The sequence below is a fragment of the Echinops telfairi genome, unplaced genomic scaffold, assembly GCF_000313985.2.
Source record: "Echinops telfairi isolate 266 unplaced genomic scaffold, ASM31398v2 ScPeMD7_29;HRSCAF=101, whole genome shotgun sequence".
NCBI lineage: Eukaryota > Metazoa > Chordata > Mammalia > Afrosoricida > Tenrecidae > Echinops > Echinops telfairi.
In genome coordinates, this window is record NW_022103926.1 from 5853112 (window position 1) to 5873398 (window position 20287).

General features: G+C 52.6%; 1 protein-coding gene across 1 annotated transcript in view; it reads right to left on the reverse strand.

Moving 5' to 3' along the window:
* Window positions 1-920: 920 nt before the first annotated feature.
* The window catches only part of MORC2 (MORC family CW-type zinc finger 2), a 47201-nt gene continuing 27834 nt past the window's right edge, over window positions 921-20287 (reverse strand). Inside the window, exons 7-26 of the mRNA XM_004716717.2 lie at window positions 17678-17837; window positions 17455-17566; window positions 16835-16960; window positions 16261-16340; window positions 15495-15577; window positions 14873-14958; window positions 12838-12978; window positions 12587-12741; window positions 12349-12477; window positions 11789-11894; window positions 11424-11556; window positions 9443-9517; window positions 8979-9347; window positions 8449-8580; window positions 7928-7982; window positions 7401-7542; window positions 7017-7247; window positions 6833-6926; window positions 2167-2355; window positions 921-1149 (exon numbers count right to left, since the gene is read on the reverse strand). Coding sequence (XP_004716774.1) covers window positions 1081-1149; window positions 2167-2355; window positions 6833-6926; window positions 7017-7247; window positions 7401-7542; window positions 7928-7982; window positions 8449-8580; window positions 8979-9347; window positions 9443-9517; window positions 11424-11556; window positions 11789-11894; window positions 12349-12477; window positions 12587-12741; window positions 12838-12978; window positions 14873-14958; window positions 15495-15577; window positions 16261-16340; window positions 16835-16960; window positions 17455-17566; window positions 17678-17837 — 2667 coding nt within the window. The 3' untranslated portion in view covers window positions 921-1080. The remainder of the gene's footprint in view (window positions 1150-2166; window positions 2356-6832; window positions 6927-7016; window positions 7248-7400; window positions 7543-7927; window positions 7983-8448; window positions 8581-8978; window positions 9348-9442; window positions 9518-11423; window positions 11557-11788; window positions 11895-12348; window positions 12478-12586; window positions 12742-12837; window positions 12979-14872; window positions 14959-15494; window positions 15578-16260; window positions 16341-16834; window positions 16961-17454; window positions 17567-17677; window positions 17838-20287) is intronic.

The window sequence follows — 20287 nt, forward strand, 5'->3', positions numbered from 1 at the left end:
CCCAAACTGTCGAGAGAGTTGGGAGGAAATTACACCGGAATTCTCCCCATGGTCAGGAAAGAGGATGCTGCAACTCTTGCCTTTGACTTTGGCCCTGAGACAACTTGCTGAGGGGCACGGCGGTGGGAGGCTCTGAGCGAGCCAGGGCAGCCCTCCCATGGAAAGGGGTGGTGCGCTTCCTGCAGAGCTGCCTCTGGAATCCCCATCGCCCATTCACTGGCTTTCCTTTCTGTCCCAATGCAGGGACCATGACCGGCAGATGTGGCGGGAAACAATGGCAGCAGGCTCTGGATGAGTGAGTCCCCACCATCGGAGGAAGTGACTTGTTCTAAGACCAGCCCCACCCACAGACGGCCGGCCTTGTCCACCTTAGCACCAGCAGCCGCTCACACTCACGGCCCTTTCCCAAAAGAATCCTTTGGAATGCAAATATTCAGAGTGCTGCGAGGTCACAGGATGGGCCAGCACTACATTGGTCTGCCCTTCACCACGTGGATTCTTGTGGAGGCGGCGCGTCATGCTACAAGGTTAAACCAGCAGAAGATGACTGCTTCAGATGGAACTGGGTGGTAGACAAGGGAAGATCTTTCTCCCTGAGCTGGTTTGGAGATGGACTCTGACATCCCTGCGGAGGGAAAGCTGTGAGACACACAGCCCTTTGGATCTCAACCCCGAGCAGGAACACCCCTCCTGGGGAGATTCTCCATTCCCATCCCCCAGACCCCAGCACCACTCCCCCTGGAGGGCAGAAACCAGCCTGCCCTGGAGCCTCGCTGGTTCCCGGATCGCCCCGGGCGCCTCTAACTCTAAGGGGCCAGAGGCAGAGTGTCCCCTCAGGCTGGCACCTGGCGTGGCCAGGATGCATGGTCTTGCAGCAGGCACAGTATCTTGTTTCTTTTTAAAAATAAATATTTATAAACTTAGGGAGGCAGATTTGAAGAATTGAGTATTTTCCCCTCCAAAAGCACAAATGTCCCATTATAAGTCAAGCCAAGGTAAGTCCGTCAACCCTTGAACAAAACACTACCCCAGGAAGGTGCTGCCTCGGGGCAGGTGGGCCAGGGGGTGATGCCTTGCCCCTTAGTCCCCCTTGGTGATGAGGTCTTCAATGTAGGCATCCAACTCGTCATCGGTGTTGATATCTATGTCCTAGAACAGAGCAGGACAGGGGTCAGACGAGTGCCGGAGGCGGGAGGCGGCTCTATCCATCTTGCTCTCTGACCCCTTCCTTCCCCCTCACTGTCCACTATGTCTGGATGAGGCCATAGTTCTGGCTCCAGCCCTGCCTCTGCCCTAGGCTCCCAGCTGCCTTAAGGGTTACAGGCTTCTCCCAAGATGCTCCTATCTCAATACAGGGTACCACCTTCCTTCCTCTCAGCTCCACACCCTGGATTCCAAGCCCCCCCCCCCCATCCTTTTTCATGTCATCATCCAGGGTCCTCACCACGTGTCTCCCCGAGACTATGAACTAGAAGTGCCTCCTCCCTGGACGCATGCCTTCCTTGGCCCCTCTAGGCCTCCCCCAGAAATGACCAACCAGATGGCAAGTCAGTCAGTCACTCCCATGACTCTTAGCATCAAATCCTAACTCACTCAGGACATGGCCATATGGCCTGGCACTTGTCCTCCTACTGCCCACAACTCCTCACACGTCAGGCCATAGGCCCTGCGGGACTGCCTCACTTTGTACACAGCGTCTTTCTAGTCAGCTCATACCTCCTACCCCCCGCCACCCCCCCCACCCCCCCGTTTTGGATAGTATTTTGTAGCACTTGCCACCTTGGCATCTACGGCAGAGCAGGAACCTCCCCGCGCTGTCCTGTTCCCTGTACCCACGGGACACACAGAGCAGGCCCTTGGTGCTGACTACCTGGGTGAAGGGCAGAGACCCTATGCAACCCTGCGCACTCCTAGGCTTCCAAGCTCATCTCGCATCCTCTTAGGAAAGGGAGAACTGCCCTGTTTATGGTTTGGAGGGTTCTCGGCCTCGCTGTGCATCCGAATCACTTACATGGGGAAAATTCGGATTCTGTGGGTTTGGCTGGGGTGAGACCGGGCGCTGCATGGGACGCTGTGAGCCACAGCATCCTGGGAGTGAGAAGAAGGGAGCACGAGGGGCCCAAGCCCCCTCCCTGGGGCACCAGGTAGCCCCGCTGCCTGGCTCACCTCCTGCACCTTCTGCAGAAGCGCCACGATGTTGGTCCTCAGCTTCTGCAGCTTCTCCTCGGTTTCGCGGAGCTTCTTCTCGGCGCTGCGCAGGCTCTCCTCGGAGGCCTTGGCACGCGAGTCGGCCCGGCTCTGGTAGGAGTTGCAGAGGCTCTGCAGGCCCACCTCATACTGTTTGAAGTAGTCTTTCTGTCAGGAGGGGCCACACCGTGCCTGTGAGCTCACCGGGGCCCAGGGACCTCCCCGACAGACCCCGATGGCCGGGCCGGCTCCAGAGCAAAAAGACCTGGGATTTGTGAATCATGTGTGGCATTGCACGCGTCACTCGATGCCAAACTGAGAAAGCAGGCTGTGGGAGGAGGAAGGGGTCACATGTGTAGGAACACTTGGTGGCCAGCTTGTGCAGACAACCGGCCGTCAGTGACGCCAGAATGTCCCCCTTCTGGGTAGCACACGGGACGGTTGACAGTCACTCAACTGGCTCTATCTCACCCTCCTCTGGAGCCTAGGAAAGGCAGCCCAGGCATCCATTTCTGTCACTCGCACCAACGTCAGGCCTGAGCAATTTTTCTTGCACAAAGACATAACAACCCCCCCACCCCACCCCAATAAAAGAGCCACAACTCAACTCCCTGCCATGGAGTCGAGTAACCTGACAGGACCGAGAACGGCCTCCGTGGGCTTCCGAGACTGTAACTCTTCAGGGCTGCAGAAAGCCTCTTTTCCTGCGGAGTAACGAGCTGGTGGGTTTGAACTGTTGACCTCGAGGTCAGCAGCCGCATGCACAACCACTCTGTCACCAGGGGGCCCCAAAGGTCTACGGAGCACCTCAGACTCCAGGTTGCACTGCGAACATGTTTGCCATTCTCAGGACCCCTTCCTGCCCTCCTGAGCACTGGGCACTGCGGAGAGGCAGGCACAGAGCTAGCCAGCAGGCCCTCCAGCCAGTCACCCTAAACAAGAGTCTTTTCCAGCTTCTCTCCACCTTTTAAGATGGCAGAGCCCGTCGTACACATGAACGCTACGCGAGACATCGCCATAGCGCCTCTTCCCGTACTCATGATCCAAGCGAATGGAGAGGGCGTCTGATGACCAATGACCCACAATCCTGCTGTCCAGGCTGAGTGGCCACCGACCTCTGTCCACAGGTGCCATGTGAGCAATTCCTGCTTTTGACAACTCTCACTGGCAAAAACTGAAGCCTTACGTGAACTGCCAGGCATGCTGTACCCTCTGAGATTTCCCACCTGGAGGTTTAGTGGGAGGCTCCCGTCTCCTCTTTAGTGCATGCTGTCACCTGGTGGGGGCTTCATTACTGAGTCAGTACGAAGGAATGAGCACCCCCCCCACGCACACCAGTACCAGTGTTGAGCCCCCATGGCACATGGACCCCACTAATTGTACCAAAAATCTATGACCTCAAAAAGACTTTCCCCCCTATTTCACTTAAAACGCATCCCATTACTAAAAGCACATGGTTTCTACAGAAAATCAAAGCCGAAACCAGGCTTTCCCTCTGGTTAACCGTGGCACTCATGCTCGAGGTACCACCCCACACAATGAACACGGCAGGAGAAGCTTCCTATTGTGTGTGCGCGCGCGCGCGGGGACACACACACATGCACGCACACACTATAGGTTTCAAGTAGGCTCTAAAGCAGCGGTGCGCAAACCTGTGGGTCGTGACCCCTTTGGGGATTGAACAGCCCTTTCACAGGGGTTGATTCCTAACAGTAGCAACATGGCAGTGATGAAGTAGCCATGAAAATAACGTTATGGCTGGGGGTCCCCACCACACGAGGCGCTGTATGAAAGGGTCTCGGCATTCGGAAGGTGGAGAACCACTGCTCTAAGGTGTTTAAGTTCTGTATAGGACATCTTGACTATGATTGTGGTTTATATTATATGTGTGCAATGCATAGCATCGCTTTGGGCAGCTTCTGGACAATGTCTGGGGAGCAGGGAGGGGCAGTTGGGCAGTACCAAATTGCTACACTGTGCCAATGGCTTGGCTCCCGTAGACTGGCGGGGGTCTTCCACTAGCAGGCCCAGGACCCCTTGTCCCTTACCCTCCCCAAGGCTGCAGTTGCAACTCCAGAGCCTGTGGCTGGCTGTGCCCTGTCCAGCCACTGGGCTGTGGCTGCTGACCAGCTCACAGAGCTTCGGGCTCCCCTCAGCTGTCCAACCTGACCCCAGTGCTGTCAAGGCCATCCCCACTCAGAGTGACCCTGTAGGACAGCGGAGAAGTGCCCCACCTGGTCTCCAAGACTGTACCTCCTTAGGGAAGCAGACTGCCTCATCTTTCTCTCATGGAGCAGCTCGGGGGTTCAAGCCACTAACTTTGTGCTTAGAAGCCCAACCCTTAGTCCTCTGCGCCACTAGGGACCTTTGCTATATGCCCTGAGGCAGCCAGTGGCAGGTGTGAGTTTGCGAAACCCAAAGTTTGAGGCACTAAAGGAAAGCCAGAGTAGTCTGGCACAAGGGTCCCTTGGATATGTGTGTACTGGACATGTATAAACATACAAAGTAATCGAGATCACTTAACGTCCACAGAACGTATCATGAGGGTTGAGTAACGCATAGCTCCTATTTTGTGTGCGAATGTTTTAACTTATTTTGAGAGGGTGATAAGATGTGCTAAACAATGAAGCACATGTGCTTAACTTTACAATGACATATAAACCTTCATTCCCAGGGTCCTGTGAGCTTTGTGGAGCAAAAGGAAATGAACAATTACATAGAGACGGACAAGGACGTACCCGGACGCTTAACAAATAAAAATGTGAGTTATTTTAGACGCTGCACTTGGGATGACAAAGTCACTGCACTGGAATTAAATCTCTTTTTGGAGAAACAAGCTAGTCTGCTATTCATAGCCTCAGACGCTCGCTCACACTGCTTGCGTCTCTAGGGCCCAGCCCACTGCCGAGGCCCCACTGCCCCCAGCTGTTGCTCTGCGTTTGGCAACAACCTGGAGCCAAAAGCAACGCATCTGGGACTGCGGAGATGGCAGGCAGACCAGCCCTCCTGGGACCTGCAGGGCGCTCCGTGAAGCCTAAACAAGGGCACAAGTTGAAACGTGGCACTTTCTCGTGAAGGAGCTGGGCCGAGTTCTAAGCTCCCGAGCCCTGCCCTTTGGTCCACTCCTCTTACAGGACAGGACAGGGGCACCAGGAGAACCTGCCCTTTGTCCTAAGAGTGCCTGGATTCAAAAACTTGGGACTCTGACACTCGGCACCTGAGATGCTTCGCCTCACTGAGCCTTGCTTTTTCCACTATTAAGCCTCGTTTCACTTTTAAGCACAGAAAGCTCTGTCTCAGGCAAGCTATAACCCGGCTACCTCATTGTGCATATGCCTGCCTACCAAAAGAGGGCCCATGCCCTTCTCCTGGACTTTCTACTCCAGTGCTCTGCTCTAGAAGCGCTTCCTGGGAAACCCAAATTTTCCCTCCAGACCCCACACCCCACTACTTATAGCTCAGACCTCCTGTTCTCCCTCCCCACTCTCCTTCCCCCAGCAGAAAGGTGCTGCCAGGGCATCCCTATCCACCTGGACTCTTCTTCCACCTGCTCTCGCTCCCAGTGAACAGCTTCAGCAGCAGCCGACAACACCCACCCCAAGACACAGGAAGAATGTGCCCGCTGCAGCCTCCCGGCACTGGCCTACCATCAGAGACCAGCCCTGCCTACGCCCTCCCTGCTGGCAGCCGTTCCCCTTCCCTCCTCGGGCCTCTTCCAACTGGCCCGGTCTCCTTGCCTCGGTCTCTTTCATCTGCCCCTCCCACCCACAGACACTGCTACCAAAATTACAAAGGGTGGCCTATGGACCAAGTCCATTCGCTGCTTTTTGTCAGTCAAGCACTACTGGAACAGAGCCTCATCTGGAAGACTGTGCTTACACTCTGCTAGTTAACTCAGCAGTTGCCAGAAAGACCGTAGAGCAAAAGCCCTTTGCAGCAAAAGCTTCTTTGACCCAGTCCTGAGAACCAGCATGGATTGCCAATTCTCTCAGCTCAGGGTCACCTGCTGGCCTCCGCTGCATACCGAGCGGAAGCCACTTCACCTTAGACTAGGCCGGCAATGCCACACGCCCTTCTCTTTGGCCCTTTCTGCCGCACAGCCTGCTGGCTGACCCCTAGACCCCTAGTCCTTCCATCTCTGGGCCATGGGCCACAAGTTCCCCATCTCTCACCCACACAAAAGAACCCACATTTTCTTCCTTAAACTGAGTCCTGTCTCTGCCTCCCCCTTCTCCCTGCTCTCCGTTCTCCAGTGTCCCGCCCAGCTGGAAGACACCAGCCCCTCCTGGCTGCTCACTGGAGGCCCGCAGGCAGCCATCAGGGCGGCAGCACACCACCGATGGCTGGGGGAGGAAGGCCCAGGGACTTGTCACGACTGCCCTTTGAGCCTAACCTCGTCACTTTGCTTAGGGTGGCCTTTCACAGCCAGGTCCAAGCAGGTTTGCTGCCCCCACTGACGCCTCGACCAGCTTTCTGCACACCAGCCGGACCACCCTGCAGTTCCCTAGCCGAAGGCTCCTTCCCCTTCTCGCAGCAGTCTGCCCGCAACGACACATCTCACTCCGGCAGGGGACAGAGGGAGGGCACAAGCGCCAAGGGCGGAGATACGGCGGAGTGCCGGCTCCAAGGGCCCGGCCAGACTTACCAGTGGGAAGGAGATGAGCTCCTCTGAACTCATAGCACTGAGCTCCTTCTTGGAGATTGGGAAACTTGGAGGCAGGAAATACCGTAAACAATTCCTAAGCAGGAAAGAAGGCAGGGTCAGGCCCCGAGGGCTGCGTGGGGGTGGGTGCAGAGCTGCCAGCGGCCGAAGGGGCCAACACACCCACCGGAGGATCTGGACGAGCAGGTCAATGGTCTCAGGGTTGGTGCTGGGGGCAGTGGTGTCTGGCTCAATGCGGACACATTCCGAGGTGGAGGGCTCTGCCAGGGCTACGGCTTGTGGGGCCACGGTCACCACCTCCTCCTCCTCCTCCCCACCTTCCTGCTGTGTGTCGGGGCTCGGATACTCCGGCGAAGGGGGCTTCATGAGCCGCACGTCCTCACTGCCTTTCTCTACCCTGCAGAGAACACAGCCCTCCAGTCATGGGGGTGTGTGGAGGTGTGCCCCCAGGCTCCCGGAAGGGCTGCCTGCAGGGAGCGGGGAGACCTTCTACCAGAATCACATGCGCCCGCCCGCCCCCGCCCACCCTGTCTCCCAGAAGCGGCTTTACCAGCGGTCTCTAGGTGTCGTGTCTGTGGGTACGTAGTCAAACTTCACTTTCCACCGCACCACGTGCTTGCCTGCCTCCACAGCTGTGACGCGGCCTGTGTACCACTCTCTGTTCACTCGGACCTCCACATGCAGCCCTTTGTCTGGGGGTGGGGGGCACAGGGTATGGGTCGGCTGGAACCGAGCCCCTCAGCCAGGCCCACTTTGAGAGGGTCCTGAATGCTGTGCTGGAGACACCAAGCCCAGCCGCCCCGGCTTCCCGCCCGTTGCAGGGGGCCAAGAAGCAGCAGGCTGAGTGAGCCCCAGAGGCCAGTGCCAAGGAACTGGTGCTAGAAAAACGCACCAGTGGGCACCGTGCTGAGAATTCTTCTTGGGACTAAGGCTTGGCACTCCCGTGGCATGAGATCCAGACCCAGACCGTGCAGAGGCGCCACGATAAAGCCATTGCTTGCTTTTCCATTTCCCATTCCCACCAGGAGTACTGGGAAAACCCCCTCGCCCCACCCCCCACCCCCACCCCCAGCTCACCTTTTTGAGCCCTCTTCTGTTCAGCTGGCTCCTCTTCTCCGGCACTGTCAGAAAGCTGCAAGAAGAGTCCATCAGAGGGGCCCCCCCAGGGCCCTCCGCCAGCTGGCCATGTCTTCGATGCTGCTGTTTAGTTGCCAGAGCGCAAAGAGGGATCCTCTCTAAAATCACTACCCTGGCCATTTGCCCTCAGCTGCCCCTTTAAAGCCGACAGCAGGCAAGGGGCAGAACGGGGCAGACGTGAGGAAGGAAACTGCTTCCCAGCCCAGCGCCCCATGTGACTTCTGCCATGGGCTGGACTGCTCACCCCCAGAGGGCCTGTGATCCGAGCTAGAACCAAGTGGGACAGCTCTACTTGTGACGAGACACCAGGTCTCCTTGTCATCCACATGGCTTGCGTTCTTCAGAGAGATGAACTACGCTTCCAGAAGGCTCCATCACAGAACCCAAACACGGTGGTTGGGACTGGTGGGGAGGATGGGCCCGAGGAGGCAGGCTCAGAGACCCTCACTTCAACCAATTACCTCATGGATCTCCTTCTTCTCCTCCTTCACAGTCAGCTTGCCCCGCTTGGACCTCTCCTTCTTCCTCTCGGCCTCTTCTTCAGCCTCGTCCTCGTCAGAGACCCCCAAACTGCGCTTTCGGCCAGGGACAGCCTTGGGCAAGGCAAAGAGTGGACACAGTCAGGGGGCCCTGCTCAGAGCTGTCGCAAGGAAGACGCTCAATTCACAGCCCCTTCGCCTGCCTGGCCAGCATCCCTGGAACACACCAAGCACTACTGTGGCTACCAACCTTGCCCGCCTCCTACACCACCATGACAAGCCGGAGAAGCCACTCAAGCTTGTGGCTGACAGCTCAGAGGCTGCAGGGACAGGCTGCCCAGGCTGGGGCACATTCTAACCAGTTACCAACGTGCTCTGGGGCCCAGACTGGTCCCTTTAGCCATCTAGGCTCCCTCTCTTCAAAGAGGCTCTTAGCCGTGGTGACCACCCTGGTTCCCTCAGTCTGCTCTCCTCTCAGGAGAGACAGGGGTGGAGGAAGAAAGGTTTCTCACCGGACAGAGTTTGCTGGGTGGCTCTGGCTTCTTGACCACGGCAGGTTTCATGGCTCGGAGGGAAGGCATCTGCGGAGCCGTCTTGGCATTTGGCAGTGGAGTTGGGGGCTGCACCAGAGGGGGAGGCTGAGGCACAACCTTGACCACAGTATTGCTGGGCTTCCGGGCAGCCCTGGGCGGTTGCAGCAGTCTGGACGTACTGGCCTCCTCTGGCGCTGCAGGCAGCTTTGGGGCACTGCTGTTCACAGGGGCCCTGCGTAGCTGGCTGGTGGGCCTAAGGACTGGTGGGGGCGGGGGTCTGCTCGGGGCATTCTTGATCACAGCAGGTAGAGGGGGTGAACGCGGACGCTGTGGTCTACGGGCAGGTTCCTGAAAAAAAATAATAAAGCCCAGAGAAGAGTAAGCAGATGGAAGCTACCACGGGACCACTGGGGGAATGTTCTCGGGGCCCTGGGCTGCCTTACCTCAGGGGTAGGCCTTGTGGTCACTTCCAAGGGTAATTTCTTCAAGTCGGCTTGGGAGCGAATGGGGGTAGTTTTCTACAGGGCAAACATGAAGATGAAGTCATTTGCATATCTGGGTACTTGCAGGTCAACTCTTTTGGGGCGCCCACCAGGTGTCTGGCCTCGAGGGCAAATAAGACCACGGGCCACGGCTCAATTCTTATGGGTCCCCTGTTCTCACAAAGACATCAGCAAATCACAGGATGCTATAGGGGTGCTATGAGATGGGAATGGCTCTATGGCCGGGGTATTTGGTTTATATAATGAAGCAAGTGATTGAGAGAATGAGAAAACGTGCAAATGGACTCAATTCCCAGAAGAGGAGGAACCAGTGGAAAAGACCTTCTGGGTGGGAGACAACTTGGACAAAGGACAGCGGGGATTTGACGGGGGCAGTGTGGAGCGGGGGTAGGAGGGCACAGAAGACAGCAGGGCACAATGGGGACGGCAAAGCACTGGCAGGAAACAAGCCAGAGAAGAAAAGCCTTTGCACTATGATCAAGAATTGAGACAACACACTGACAGAACACAAGGTATTCCTCCAGTTCTTTAATGCTTCCCCACAGCCGCTAGCATGACCCCACCCAGCTCGACCTCACAAATCTGGCTAGAATGGAGCACGTACACTGGTGCAGATAAGAGCTCTCGACACACAGAATCCAGGATGGATAAACCCCTCAGGAACAGAAATGGGAGTCGTGATACCAAGAGGATAGGGGGAAGGTGGGGGAGGAGGAGAAAAGGGGAAACTGATCACAATGATCGATGTATAACACACACCCCCAAAAGGGGAAAAACAATGTGAGTGAAGGGAGACAGCGGCTGGTATAAGACATGAAAATAATAATTGATAATTTATCAAGGGTTCACATGGGTGGGAAGGTGGGGAAAGGGGGGAAAAAAGAGGAGCTGATACCAAGGACTCAAACAGAAAGAAAATGCTTAGAAAATGATGGCAACATATGTGCAAATGTGCTTGATTCAATTGATGTATGGATTGTTATAAGAGCTGTAAGAGCACCCAATCAAATGATTTAAAAGAAAAAAAAAAAGAATTGAGATCACGAACATTTTAAAACTGACATATTGAGAAAAAACATATATATAAGCACCCCCAAAGAAATATGAGCAGCACTAAAAGAAATATTGATGGACACATAAAAGAATACCTCATCTTAAAAATATAAAAGAAATTCAAATGACCAGAGGCATATCTTTGTCTACCAAAATGGCTCAAACATTTAAAAATTACTATATTCTCACATTTTACTGGTAAAAAAATAGAAGTTAGCACATTTTCTGGAGAGTAGTAACCAGGGACTGAATGTGAAAACCCAGAGACTTGTGCAAGCCTTTGATCCTTCCAGTGAGCTCTAGTGGTACAACGGGCTCAGTGCTGGGCTCTAAGGAAGATCGGTAGTTCAAATCCACCAGCCCCTCCAGAGAGATGTGGCGGTCTACAACACCAAGATTACAGCCGCGTTTCCCCAGGCGGCAGTTCTGCTCGCTCACGCACTCTAGCAACGATTTCGTCTGTTTTGTTTACTCTCCATTTCACTTCTAAAAAATTAATCCAAGAAAATTATGTACAAAATACACACATCAACGTGCATTATGAGCTTCACATTTCTATTTAAAAACCTACACATTTGCAGATACATAGGCATGCAGCGAGGAGCGGGAAGGTACCACAAAGAAGGCTGGGTGTTCATTATCTGGCTTTTTACAAGACTCTACATGAATTGGACCACTTGTCAACACAATATGTAGTTTGCTTTTTAAAAAGAGTAAATAAGCTACACTCAAAAAACAATGTGCCCAGAACCGGAGGCAGGGGCCCCGGACCCTGAGCGGCACACATGGGCCTGAGGGAAGTGGGGCTCAGCGGAGGCTCTCGCACTGGGGTCCACGAGCAGGCTGGCCGCCCGCCCGACACACACACCTGAAGGGCCTCCAGCTTTTCCTGCTGTTGCCGAATCTTCTCCGTCAGCTGCTTCTGCTTCTCCTCCTGGGTCTTCATGTCCTTTCTGAACGTCCCCAGGGGGACCTTCTGCTTCTGCTCAGAAGCATCACACCTGTGTGAGAAACGTCTAGGAGGCCACGGCAACACACAACACGGGCCTGTGCTGGTGGGGCCGAGACCTGCTTTTCCGACCAATGCCTGAGGCTTCTTTGCTCATCTGCTAATCTACGATCTGCAGCAAGATGTCCACACACTGACTGTAGGGACAGTGACCGGAGAAAACAGGGAGAACGCTGGGGGAAGGGAAAGAGTACCCATACTTCCTTGTTGGAGAAAGTACTCACTGGTCCTGCTCAGGATCAGGATTCATGGAGCAAACCCAAGTGTCTGGGTAATCTTTTTCCACAGAACTCAGCTGGAAGGGGAGGGTCCGCCACTTCAGGCACAAATCTGAAATACAGACATCACCCCCAGAAACGTCACCCATACGCATCAGTATCATGTGTGACCGAGGCTTCTCAGATCGGCCTGCAGCAGAGATGCCCCAGACTCTCACTCTCCTCCAACTCTGCTCGTGCTGACAGAAGAACTCTTCTCGGGACCAGTGATTCCCACGAGGGAGGAAGGCTGCCCATCCCTCTTCCCTATCCAGCAGGATTGCAGCACAAATACCACTCCAAATGTAGACAATAGGGCACCCAACCCAGTGAGGCCTGGCCCTCTATATGACCGTAGCCTCATTCAGGAAGGACGAACAGAGTCTGTTACTGACCTCACAGGTCCCCCAGCCTTAATGGGGCGGAGAGTCCACGAATTTCTATCACTGTCAGGAAGCAGCACCAGGACAGAGGAGAGGGGCCAACAACGGGGAGGCCTTGAGAGGGTGTCAACCAGGCTGACTTACCACATTGGATGGTGGTTGGGATTTCCATAGCTCTCCTGCGTTTGTAGCGCAACTCGCTGGAAGGGGGCTGGTTCCAGTTGGCAGAGAGGTAGCCAAACTCATCCCAGAACTTGATGATTCCCCGCTGGGCTACAAGAGAAATACCCATATATCACATAGCCTCTCCCTCTTCTGAAATTCATCCTCCGGTACAGCATTTACACCTGAAAGTCAATGAGAATGGGCAGAGACCCATTACCAATGGCAATGTCCTTCCAGTACTGTGCCAGGTGCTCCCCCATGGCCCGCAGCAGGTGCCGGTACTCCTTGGCGTCGGCGAAGTCTTGCTTGTTGTGTGTAGGTTCCAGGACCAGGTAGGGCACATCAACAACTCCAACAACCCCGCCACATGCCCTGTATGGGGATACAGTCCACACATCTGTCACCCCTCAGGCCCAGACCCTCCCACCATCCACCTGGGGTTGGAAGCGCCCCTTGGGCAGTACTCACATGCCCCCTTCCAGCTGAGGGCCCACTTTCTCATACATCTTGATCAGGCGGCTACAGTTGTAAATAAACATGCCATCCAAGTCCCGGTGCTCAATATTGACCCCAAAAATGAAGTTCAGCTCCTTTGGCTCTTTAAGGGCTCTGAGAAGAAAGATAAAGGACTCATTCAAGCAGGTCTTTCTGTCAGCCAGACGGCAGTGTTCGAAATGTGTGAGTGTTTGTAAACATTTCGCATCTCTTTCCATGTGCCACCTCCCTCACAAGTGACCGGGACTGACACATGGTGGGGCTGCTTGTGCTGCTGTTGGGTGCTGCTAGGTTGCCTCCGACTCCTAGCGACCCGGCCTCTCACAGACCCGGCCTCTCACACGTCACGTCTGAGCCACGACTGCGGCCACCCCACCGGGTCAATCCATCTTCGTTTCTGCTGATCCTGTATGAGTGCCTTCCAAACAACCTGTTGATCTGCCAGCACTGTATGAGACGATGTTGCATTGCTATTCACACATTCTCCAGTGGCTAATTCCCTAAAAATGGACCGTTTCTTTCGTTTTCCTCGTGTGTCTTAGGAAAACTCTGGGAGCTCTGCTGAAACCTGTCCATGATGGTCAATGCGATTTGAAATACCAATGGCGTAGCTTCCCGCACCCACCACACAGCCACAAGTCTCCAGCTTAAGTTTTTGGTACCAAAACAGGGATGGGTATACACATGGACGGATGACCGTGAAGTCATGTGGTATAATAAACACAGGATGAACCTTCATACCGTCCCCCAAACCCCACTCACATAACAGTAAATTAGCAGCAAAGTCAAAAACTTGTGAGAACAATGGCACGAAGGGAAGACACACTCATAAGAACAATGTCAATCAAACCTTCAAAGCTAGCAAGTGGACAGAGACTGACTCAGAGTCAGAAGACAAAGCCTCTCACTGGGCAGGAGACAAGGAGCAGCATGCGATTCCAGCCCCGGTGCCCAGAATGGTCTAGACATGGGATAATTTAATGGCATGGGGAAAAAAAATCCCCATTTCAGGTGAAAATGCTACAAAGCTCCACCTACAAAACTTTTCCCAAATTTGCAGAGGGGGGTTAAGAAGGAGTGAAATAAAATATCGGAAATACCAAACCAAAAAACAAACTCACAGCCATCGAGGCACCAGAGGACACCAACAAGCTGGAGGAAAAATGGAATGCAAAGATAATGGACTTCCTTCTCCCCAACCCCCCCTCGCCCCCTGAGTTACAATACATGATTGATTTTTATGACATAGCTTACTTTAGAATCATTTTTACATTCATCGACAAAAGAGATGATATAAATTAATAGCAATGATAAAACTTAGAGCCCCTAGTCTTGGCATAGTCTTTGTCTAAAGGCAGCCAAAGAGAAGATCAAGATCAATAGTAGGAACTCGAGGAGCCATCAAGGCCACCGCCCTCTGCCTGCACCAAGCTCATCCCTTTCCTAAGGTCAAACACATTTCATTTCAGAAACAAGGGCCAGGAGAAAGGTGGCAGAATTCCCAACCGCACAAGGCACAGCCTTGCCCAAGCGGCAGTAGCCAGGCCCGCCTCCTCTTATAAAGGTCCCTCTACCCCAAACTCTTTGAAGCCTCCCCATAAGTAAAAAATAGTAACAGAGTAGCCATCACGAGGTGGCGGCACCCCATGGATAGTTCTATTTTGTCACTCCTTAACTGTTGTGCTTTTCCATTTTTATACAATGAGCTATTTTCTACACCCTTTAAAAAACAAAAAGGAAAAGAAACAAATGAGACATTCCCAGCGAGGAGGCTGTAACCAATGCTTGATTCCAGGTGGCGGGTGAGTTGAGCAGCCCACCCTCTCTCTCCTGCAGGGGGCATGTGACAGGTGTGTGGGACTCAGTGGTCAATGGCGCGCTCTCAGCTGGCTTCCATCTAGAATGGAGACCTGGGGGAGGGCCCCTCATACTCTCACAGGTAACTGGCAGGAGCCAGGACCCAAGCACACCCCTCTGAAGGCCAACGTGGTGTAGCCCCGGCACTCACCGCTGCTTGGCCTCCTTGATCCGCTTCTTGACGTCAGCCTCTCTGCGCAGAGTTATGGCTGTGTTCTGCACCTGCCGCAGCAGCACCTGCAAATGTTCATTAGCACCACGTGAGGGGGAGCTGCTTCTGGCCACTTCAGGCGACGCAGCAACACCCATCTCTGCACAGTCTCACTCTGATTCAGGACATGCAAAACCACACCCGGGAGTGGACTCCATTCTACCGAAGATGGCCCTCCCTGTGACCAAGTCACAGCGGTGTCTCCCTGTGCTAGGACCGCTGATGGGAAGAAGGAAACCCAGGGGCCCACCTCCAGGGGTGGCAGGGACTGTATCCAGCCCGGACGTCACTTTACTGCGTGTGACCTAGGGATCTGGAACTGAGCCTTCTGACATCTCCATTTCTCTAGCTTTACACTGGGGAGCGTAACAGCGTCCTCTGCCTATGGTAGCTGACGGGCTAAAATGATGAGCCACGAGTTTGGCGGTGTATTCACTTAATGTTACGTGATCACGTAAACATCTGAGCATCCATTTCTCAGCTTTAACAACACAACGGGTTCGCGACCAGCCTGGGGAATGCTGGCAGACTCAGGGACAGCTGCATGGGTCTGACTCCTTACCCTGGATTCTCGTGTGAGATCGCCACCCAGGCGTAGCTCTAACGTCCGAGCTTTGTTCTCTGCCTCCCGTGCCTTCTCTTCAGCTGAAACCCAGAAGCAATCATGATAAGGAAACTCAAAAGTTCAAAATTCTTTGGGTATTCCTCAGGAAGTCCTGGAGGGGTGCGAGCCCTGCTGGATCACCTTCAAGGGAAAGGGCAGCTTGGTCCTGGGGACACTGGGTCCATGAGCACTGAGAGAAACCATCAAGCCTGGACTGTAGAGTCCACTGAAGAAAAAACTTCTGGCTTCCAAAAGTCTCAAGAGGGCTCCAAGGACACCAGGCACTATTTATACCTGAGACTTGCTTGTCAAACTTTGCACATGAATCCTAACAGGTCACAAAATGGTCCAGGCAGGCCTTTGGTTTGAGTTGGATGCTAAAGAAGTCTTTAGTCAGGCTCCACTAAGCAGCCTGAGGAAGCCCAGGTCAGCATCAGAGGCAGATTTTGCCCTGGAGTCAGGAAAACCAATCTCCCACTTATTAGAGATAATGGAGCATGTGGGAATCTTTGCTCTGAACAAACCAAGTTGCTGCTACAGTTTTAAAGCAATCTCTAAAAATGGCCTAGGAGTGGGGAGTAGTCTGAAGGGAAAATGCTGAAGGGATTCACATGGGGAGGGTGACAAGGAGCACAGGAGGAAACAATGATTGAGAACAGCTCTGGGGCTGGGTACGAGCGGGAGTGGTCTGGATCCAACTCTCTGCAGACAGGGAGGGCATTACCGATGCGCGCCACATGTTCCGCTTTCTTCACCTCCTGCTCGGCACGGGTCTTGAAGCGGCTCGACGTGTACTTGTACATCCTGAAGGGGCAGACAGGGCAACCGTGGAGGACCTGAGCAGCAGTGGGGCCGGTGACGAAGCACTCTGCCTTCCTGCCACCTTCCCCGAGGCCCCTCGCGGTGAATGACAAATGCAAGTTTATTTTGGGGAAAACGATCGTGTCTTGTTCCATGTGTCATTTGTTCCCGTTGCTGTGAGTAAGCGATCTCTATTCCCAGTATTCATCACGTGGCGATCACCAGGCCTTAATCCCACAGCAGACACAAAACCAGGCCTGCGCTTTCCTGTGCAGTGTCCAAAGGCCCCTAGGCCCTGGAGCCAAGCGGCTCAGAGAGCTCACCACGCTAAGCAGGGGACCCTCGACCTTCTATGTCACAGAAGGCACTTCACTTATACTTAAGCAGGAAGCTCGACGCTTAGAGGCCCGAACAGTCAGCATTGCCAAAGCTGCTCACAAGGCATCTTCACTAGTGTCCGTGCTAGGCCCCTGGGAGCCAGTGGATGGAGGACCTACCTGGGCTTGTACAGGCAGCAGGAGAGCCTCTTGGTCTGCACCTTGTGCCCATGAATGAAGATCCTCATCCGGGGATCAATATACAGCACAGCAGCATAGGCACGGAACGAACGTCGCTCTGGCTTCCTGGAAGCAGCAAGAGCAGAGTGCTGTCAAAGGTACCTCTTGCCAGGCCTCCACTGGTCCAGCTCACATCTCTCGGCTTCTCTTGCTGCCCTGATGGGGGGCTCCCAGAACATGGGCACCAGCTCCAGTCAGGATCCCCACCACAGGTGCCTCACAGACATGGGTTATTCCTGATCTGACCCTGCCACTAACCCTCCTGTGGAATTCTGGGATATTCCTTCTTCTTCCCCAGGCCTCAATTTCTTCTTCTACCAAATCAAGGTAACCAATCGAGGACCATGTAATCATTACTCTTGTCTTTTGGCTTAGCTGTCCTGCTGTCCTTCTGCCTTGGGGCAAGAAAACACGGCCAGCTCAGCAACTTCTCCTCTCCTGTGGCCCCCGGAGGAACCAAAGGAAGTGCTTCCCCTCTCCCTGGAAGTCGCCACAGCGCTTTGACTCCCCAAGAAAATCACCTTCAGTCCCAGCCACCTGCCCTTCCCAGCCACACTCACGTGCCCTCTGGGGAGGTCTCTGCCATCTGGATGTCTCTTGGATTTGACATGATGTCTAGCTCCGGCTCTCCATTATCCGTGAGTTTGAGATTAAAGATGATCACCAATGTTCCTGGGGAACAGAAATCCTCTTTTCTTTCCAGCAGGTGACCCAAACCCCTCCCATCTCACTTGTGACTCTAAAGCTGCTGAGTTCTGGGGGCTGCAGGCTCAGCCTACTCACCGCTGTTCCCCGGGATCTTCATGAACTGTGTCATCACTTCTTCTTGACTGTGGAACGGGGAGTACTTGTAGATGAGTTCTGTCTCAGTCGCAAACTTATCCACGTTGTCTGTGATAGGCTCGTGGGTCTGGGCATTCCAGGTGGGCAAAGGGACAATCACCTGGGGAGTAAGCGCAGACACTGGGAAGGAGCCTCACAACAGTCTTTTCCCCAAATGTGCACCTATCTTCTCACCCTCCCACGGGCTCCAAAGTGCCCGGAGGTGTGGTCCAAGCACCTCAGCCTGGCGGTACCAGAGTCTCTACCCGGATTCCTACCTTTCTTAGCAAGTCTTAGTGTCTGCCCCTGCTCAAGACTCAACCTCACATCACCAGGACCTCTGGCGAGTACGCTGGTTTATGACTTGGGTCTCTGGGCAGGCAATACTTATTTGTTAGGCTTCTGGCCATCTTCTTAATTTAGTAAAAAAAAAAATCCTACTGTTAGGTGCTATCCAGTTGGCTCCCAGTCAGTGACCTCATGTGCAACATAATGAAACCCCACGGGTCCTGTGTCATCCTCACAGCTTTCCGACATTGAAGCCCATTGTCACAGCCACTGGGTCTTTCTCTTTTGTACTGACCCCTCTACCAAGAATGCTATCTTTCTCCAACGACTGTTCAGTCCTGAGGACATATCCAAAGGAGAGGCCACAGGAGAGGAGAAGTTGCTGAGCCGGCCATGTTTTCTTGCCCCAAGGCAGAAGGACAGCAGGACAGCTACCTCTTGCAACCCAAGTTTGTTTATTCTCCCGATACATTTAGTATTCTTCACTAGCACAGGTCAAAGGCACAATGCTTCTTCAGTCTTCTAACACAGTCTTCAAAGTGACATCTTTACATTAGAGATCTTTTGCAGCAGATTTGCCTACTGCAACACATTCTTTGATTTCCTGACTGCTGCTTCTATGGGTATTGAGTATGGGATTCTTTATAAAATGAAAATCTTAAGAAGTTCAATCTCTTCATTTATCATGTTATTATTTATTGGTTTACTGGTGAGGGTTTTATTTTATGTTAAGGTGTAAATCCACATGGACGGCTTTGAGCTTCCTCAATAAGGGCTTCAAATCCTCTTCCACCAGAAAGCAAGGTTGTGCCACCTGCACACTGTAGTTTGTTCAGAAGGCATCCTCCAATCCTGATGCTACATTATTTTTCATATAGTCCTGCTTCTCCTATTATTTGCTTGGCATACACACTAAGAATGGAAGGGTACAACCCTAGTATACACCTTTCCCGATTTTAAATCATGCAGCATTCCAATGCTGTATGCCTCTTGGTCCATGTACAGGTTGCCCATCAGCACAGTCCAGTGTTCTAGAATTCCCATTTTTCACAATCTTATGCCAAGTTCGTTATGCCTCACAGAGTCGAATACTTTTGCAAAGTCAGTAAGACACAGGTAATTCTCAGCTTTCTGCCAAGATCTATTTGACATCAGCAACTTTATCCTTAATGTCTGGCAATTCCCTGTTGAATCTTTAATTTTCTTCAGCAAAATATTTTACTTGCTATGTGTTATGATATTGTTCCGATTGTTTCCATATTCTATCGTATCACCTTTGATTGGAAAGGGCATGAATTGGATGTCTTCCAGCAGTTGGCCATCTCCACATGTCTTAGTGCAGATGAGCGAGCATTTTCGACATTGCAATTCATTTGTTGAACTATCTCAATTGGTCTTCTGTCTAAGTCCTGGAGCCTTGTGTTCCACCAATGCTTTTAATGCAGCCTGAACTTCCTCCTTCAATTCCATCAGTGCTTGATCACATGCTACTCCATCCTGAAACAGCTGAAAGGTGACCATTTCATATCAAATGAAAAGCATCTTCTACAGATGCATCCTGCATCAGTCAATATTTCGCACGCAGAATACTGCAATTCATTATTACAACTCAAGACTTTAACAACTTCTCGGTATGTTCAGCTTGAGAGATAAATGACTATGTTGTTCTTCTCTTTGGGTTTTCTAACTCTGTATAATTGCATTATAAGACTTAGTCTTCTCGAGCTGTCCTTTGAAACATTCTGTGTAGCTTTTATGTCATCATCCCTCCCTTTCACTTTAGTTATTTTCCATTTAAGAGCTAGTTTCAGAGTCTCTTTTCACACCCATTTTAGTCTTTTCTTTCTTTCCTGTCTTTTAAATGACTTTTTGGTTTCTTCATGTATAATGTCTTTTTTTAAAGTAACTATTTCGTGTCCTATTAATGTAACACTCATTTTCACAAGGAATACAAATGTGTCACTATATTATGCATAAAAGGTAGCTTAGTCACTATGTTCTTACATTATTCAGAGATTGCCACAGCTTTAACTTGTACCTTCCCATTAAACAGAGTAATGTGTTTTGTATACCTATATGTATTATTCTCACCATAACCAAGTCTCTTTAGAAATTCAGGTTTGCTGCCATCCAGGGTATAATATACGGGGTATCTGCTTTCATTTCCAAAAGTGTATTCTAATCAATTTCATGTTTGGCTTGTGCAGCCTGGGGCACTCGCAGTGGTATGACACAGTCCAGGAGTCATTTTTTCTCCTGTGAATCTACAACAGTGGCCTGGTT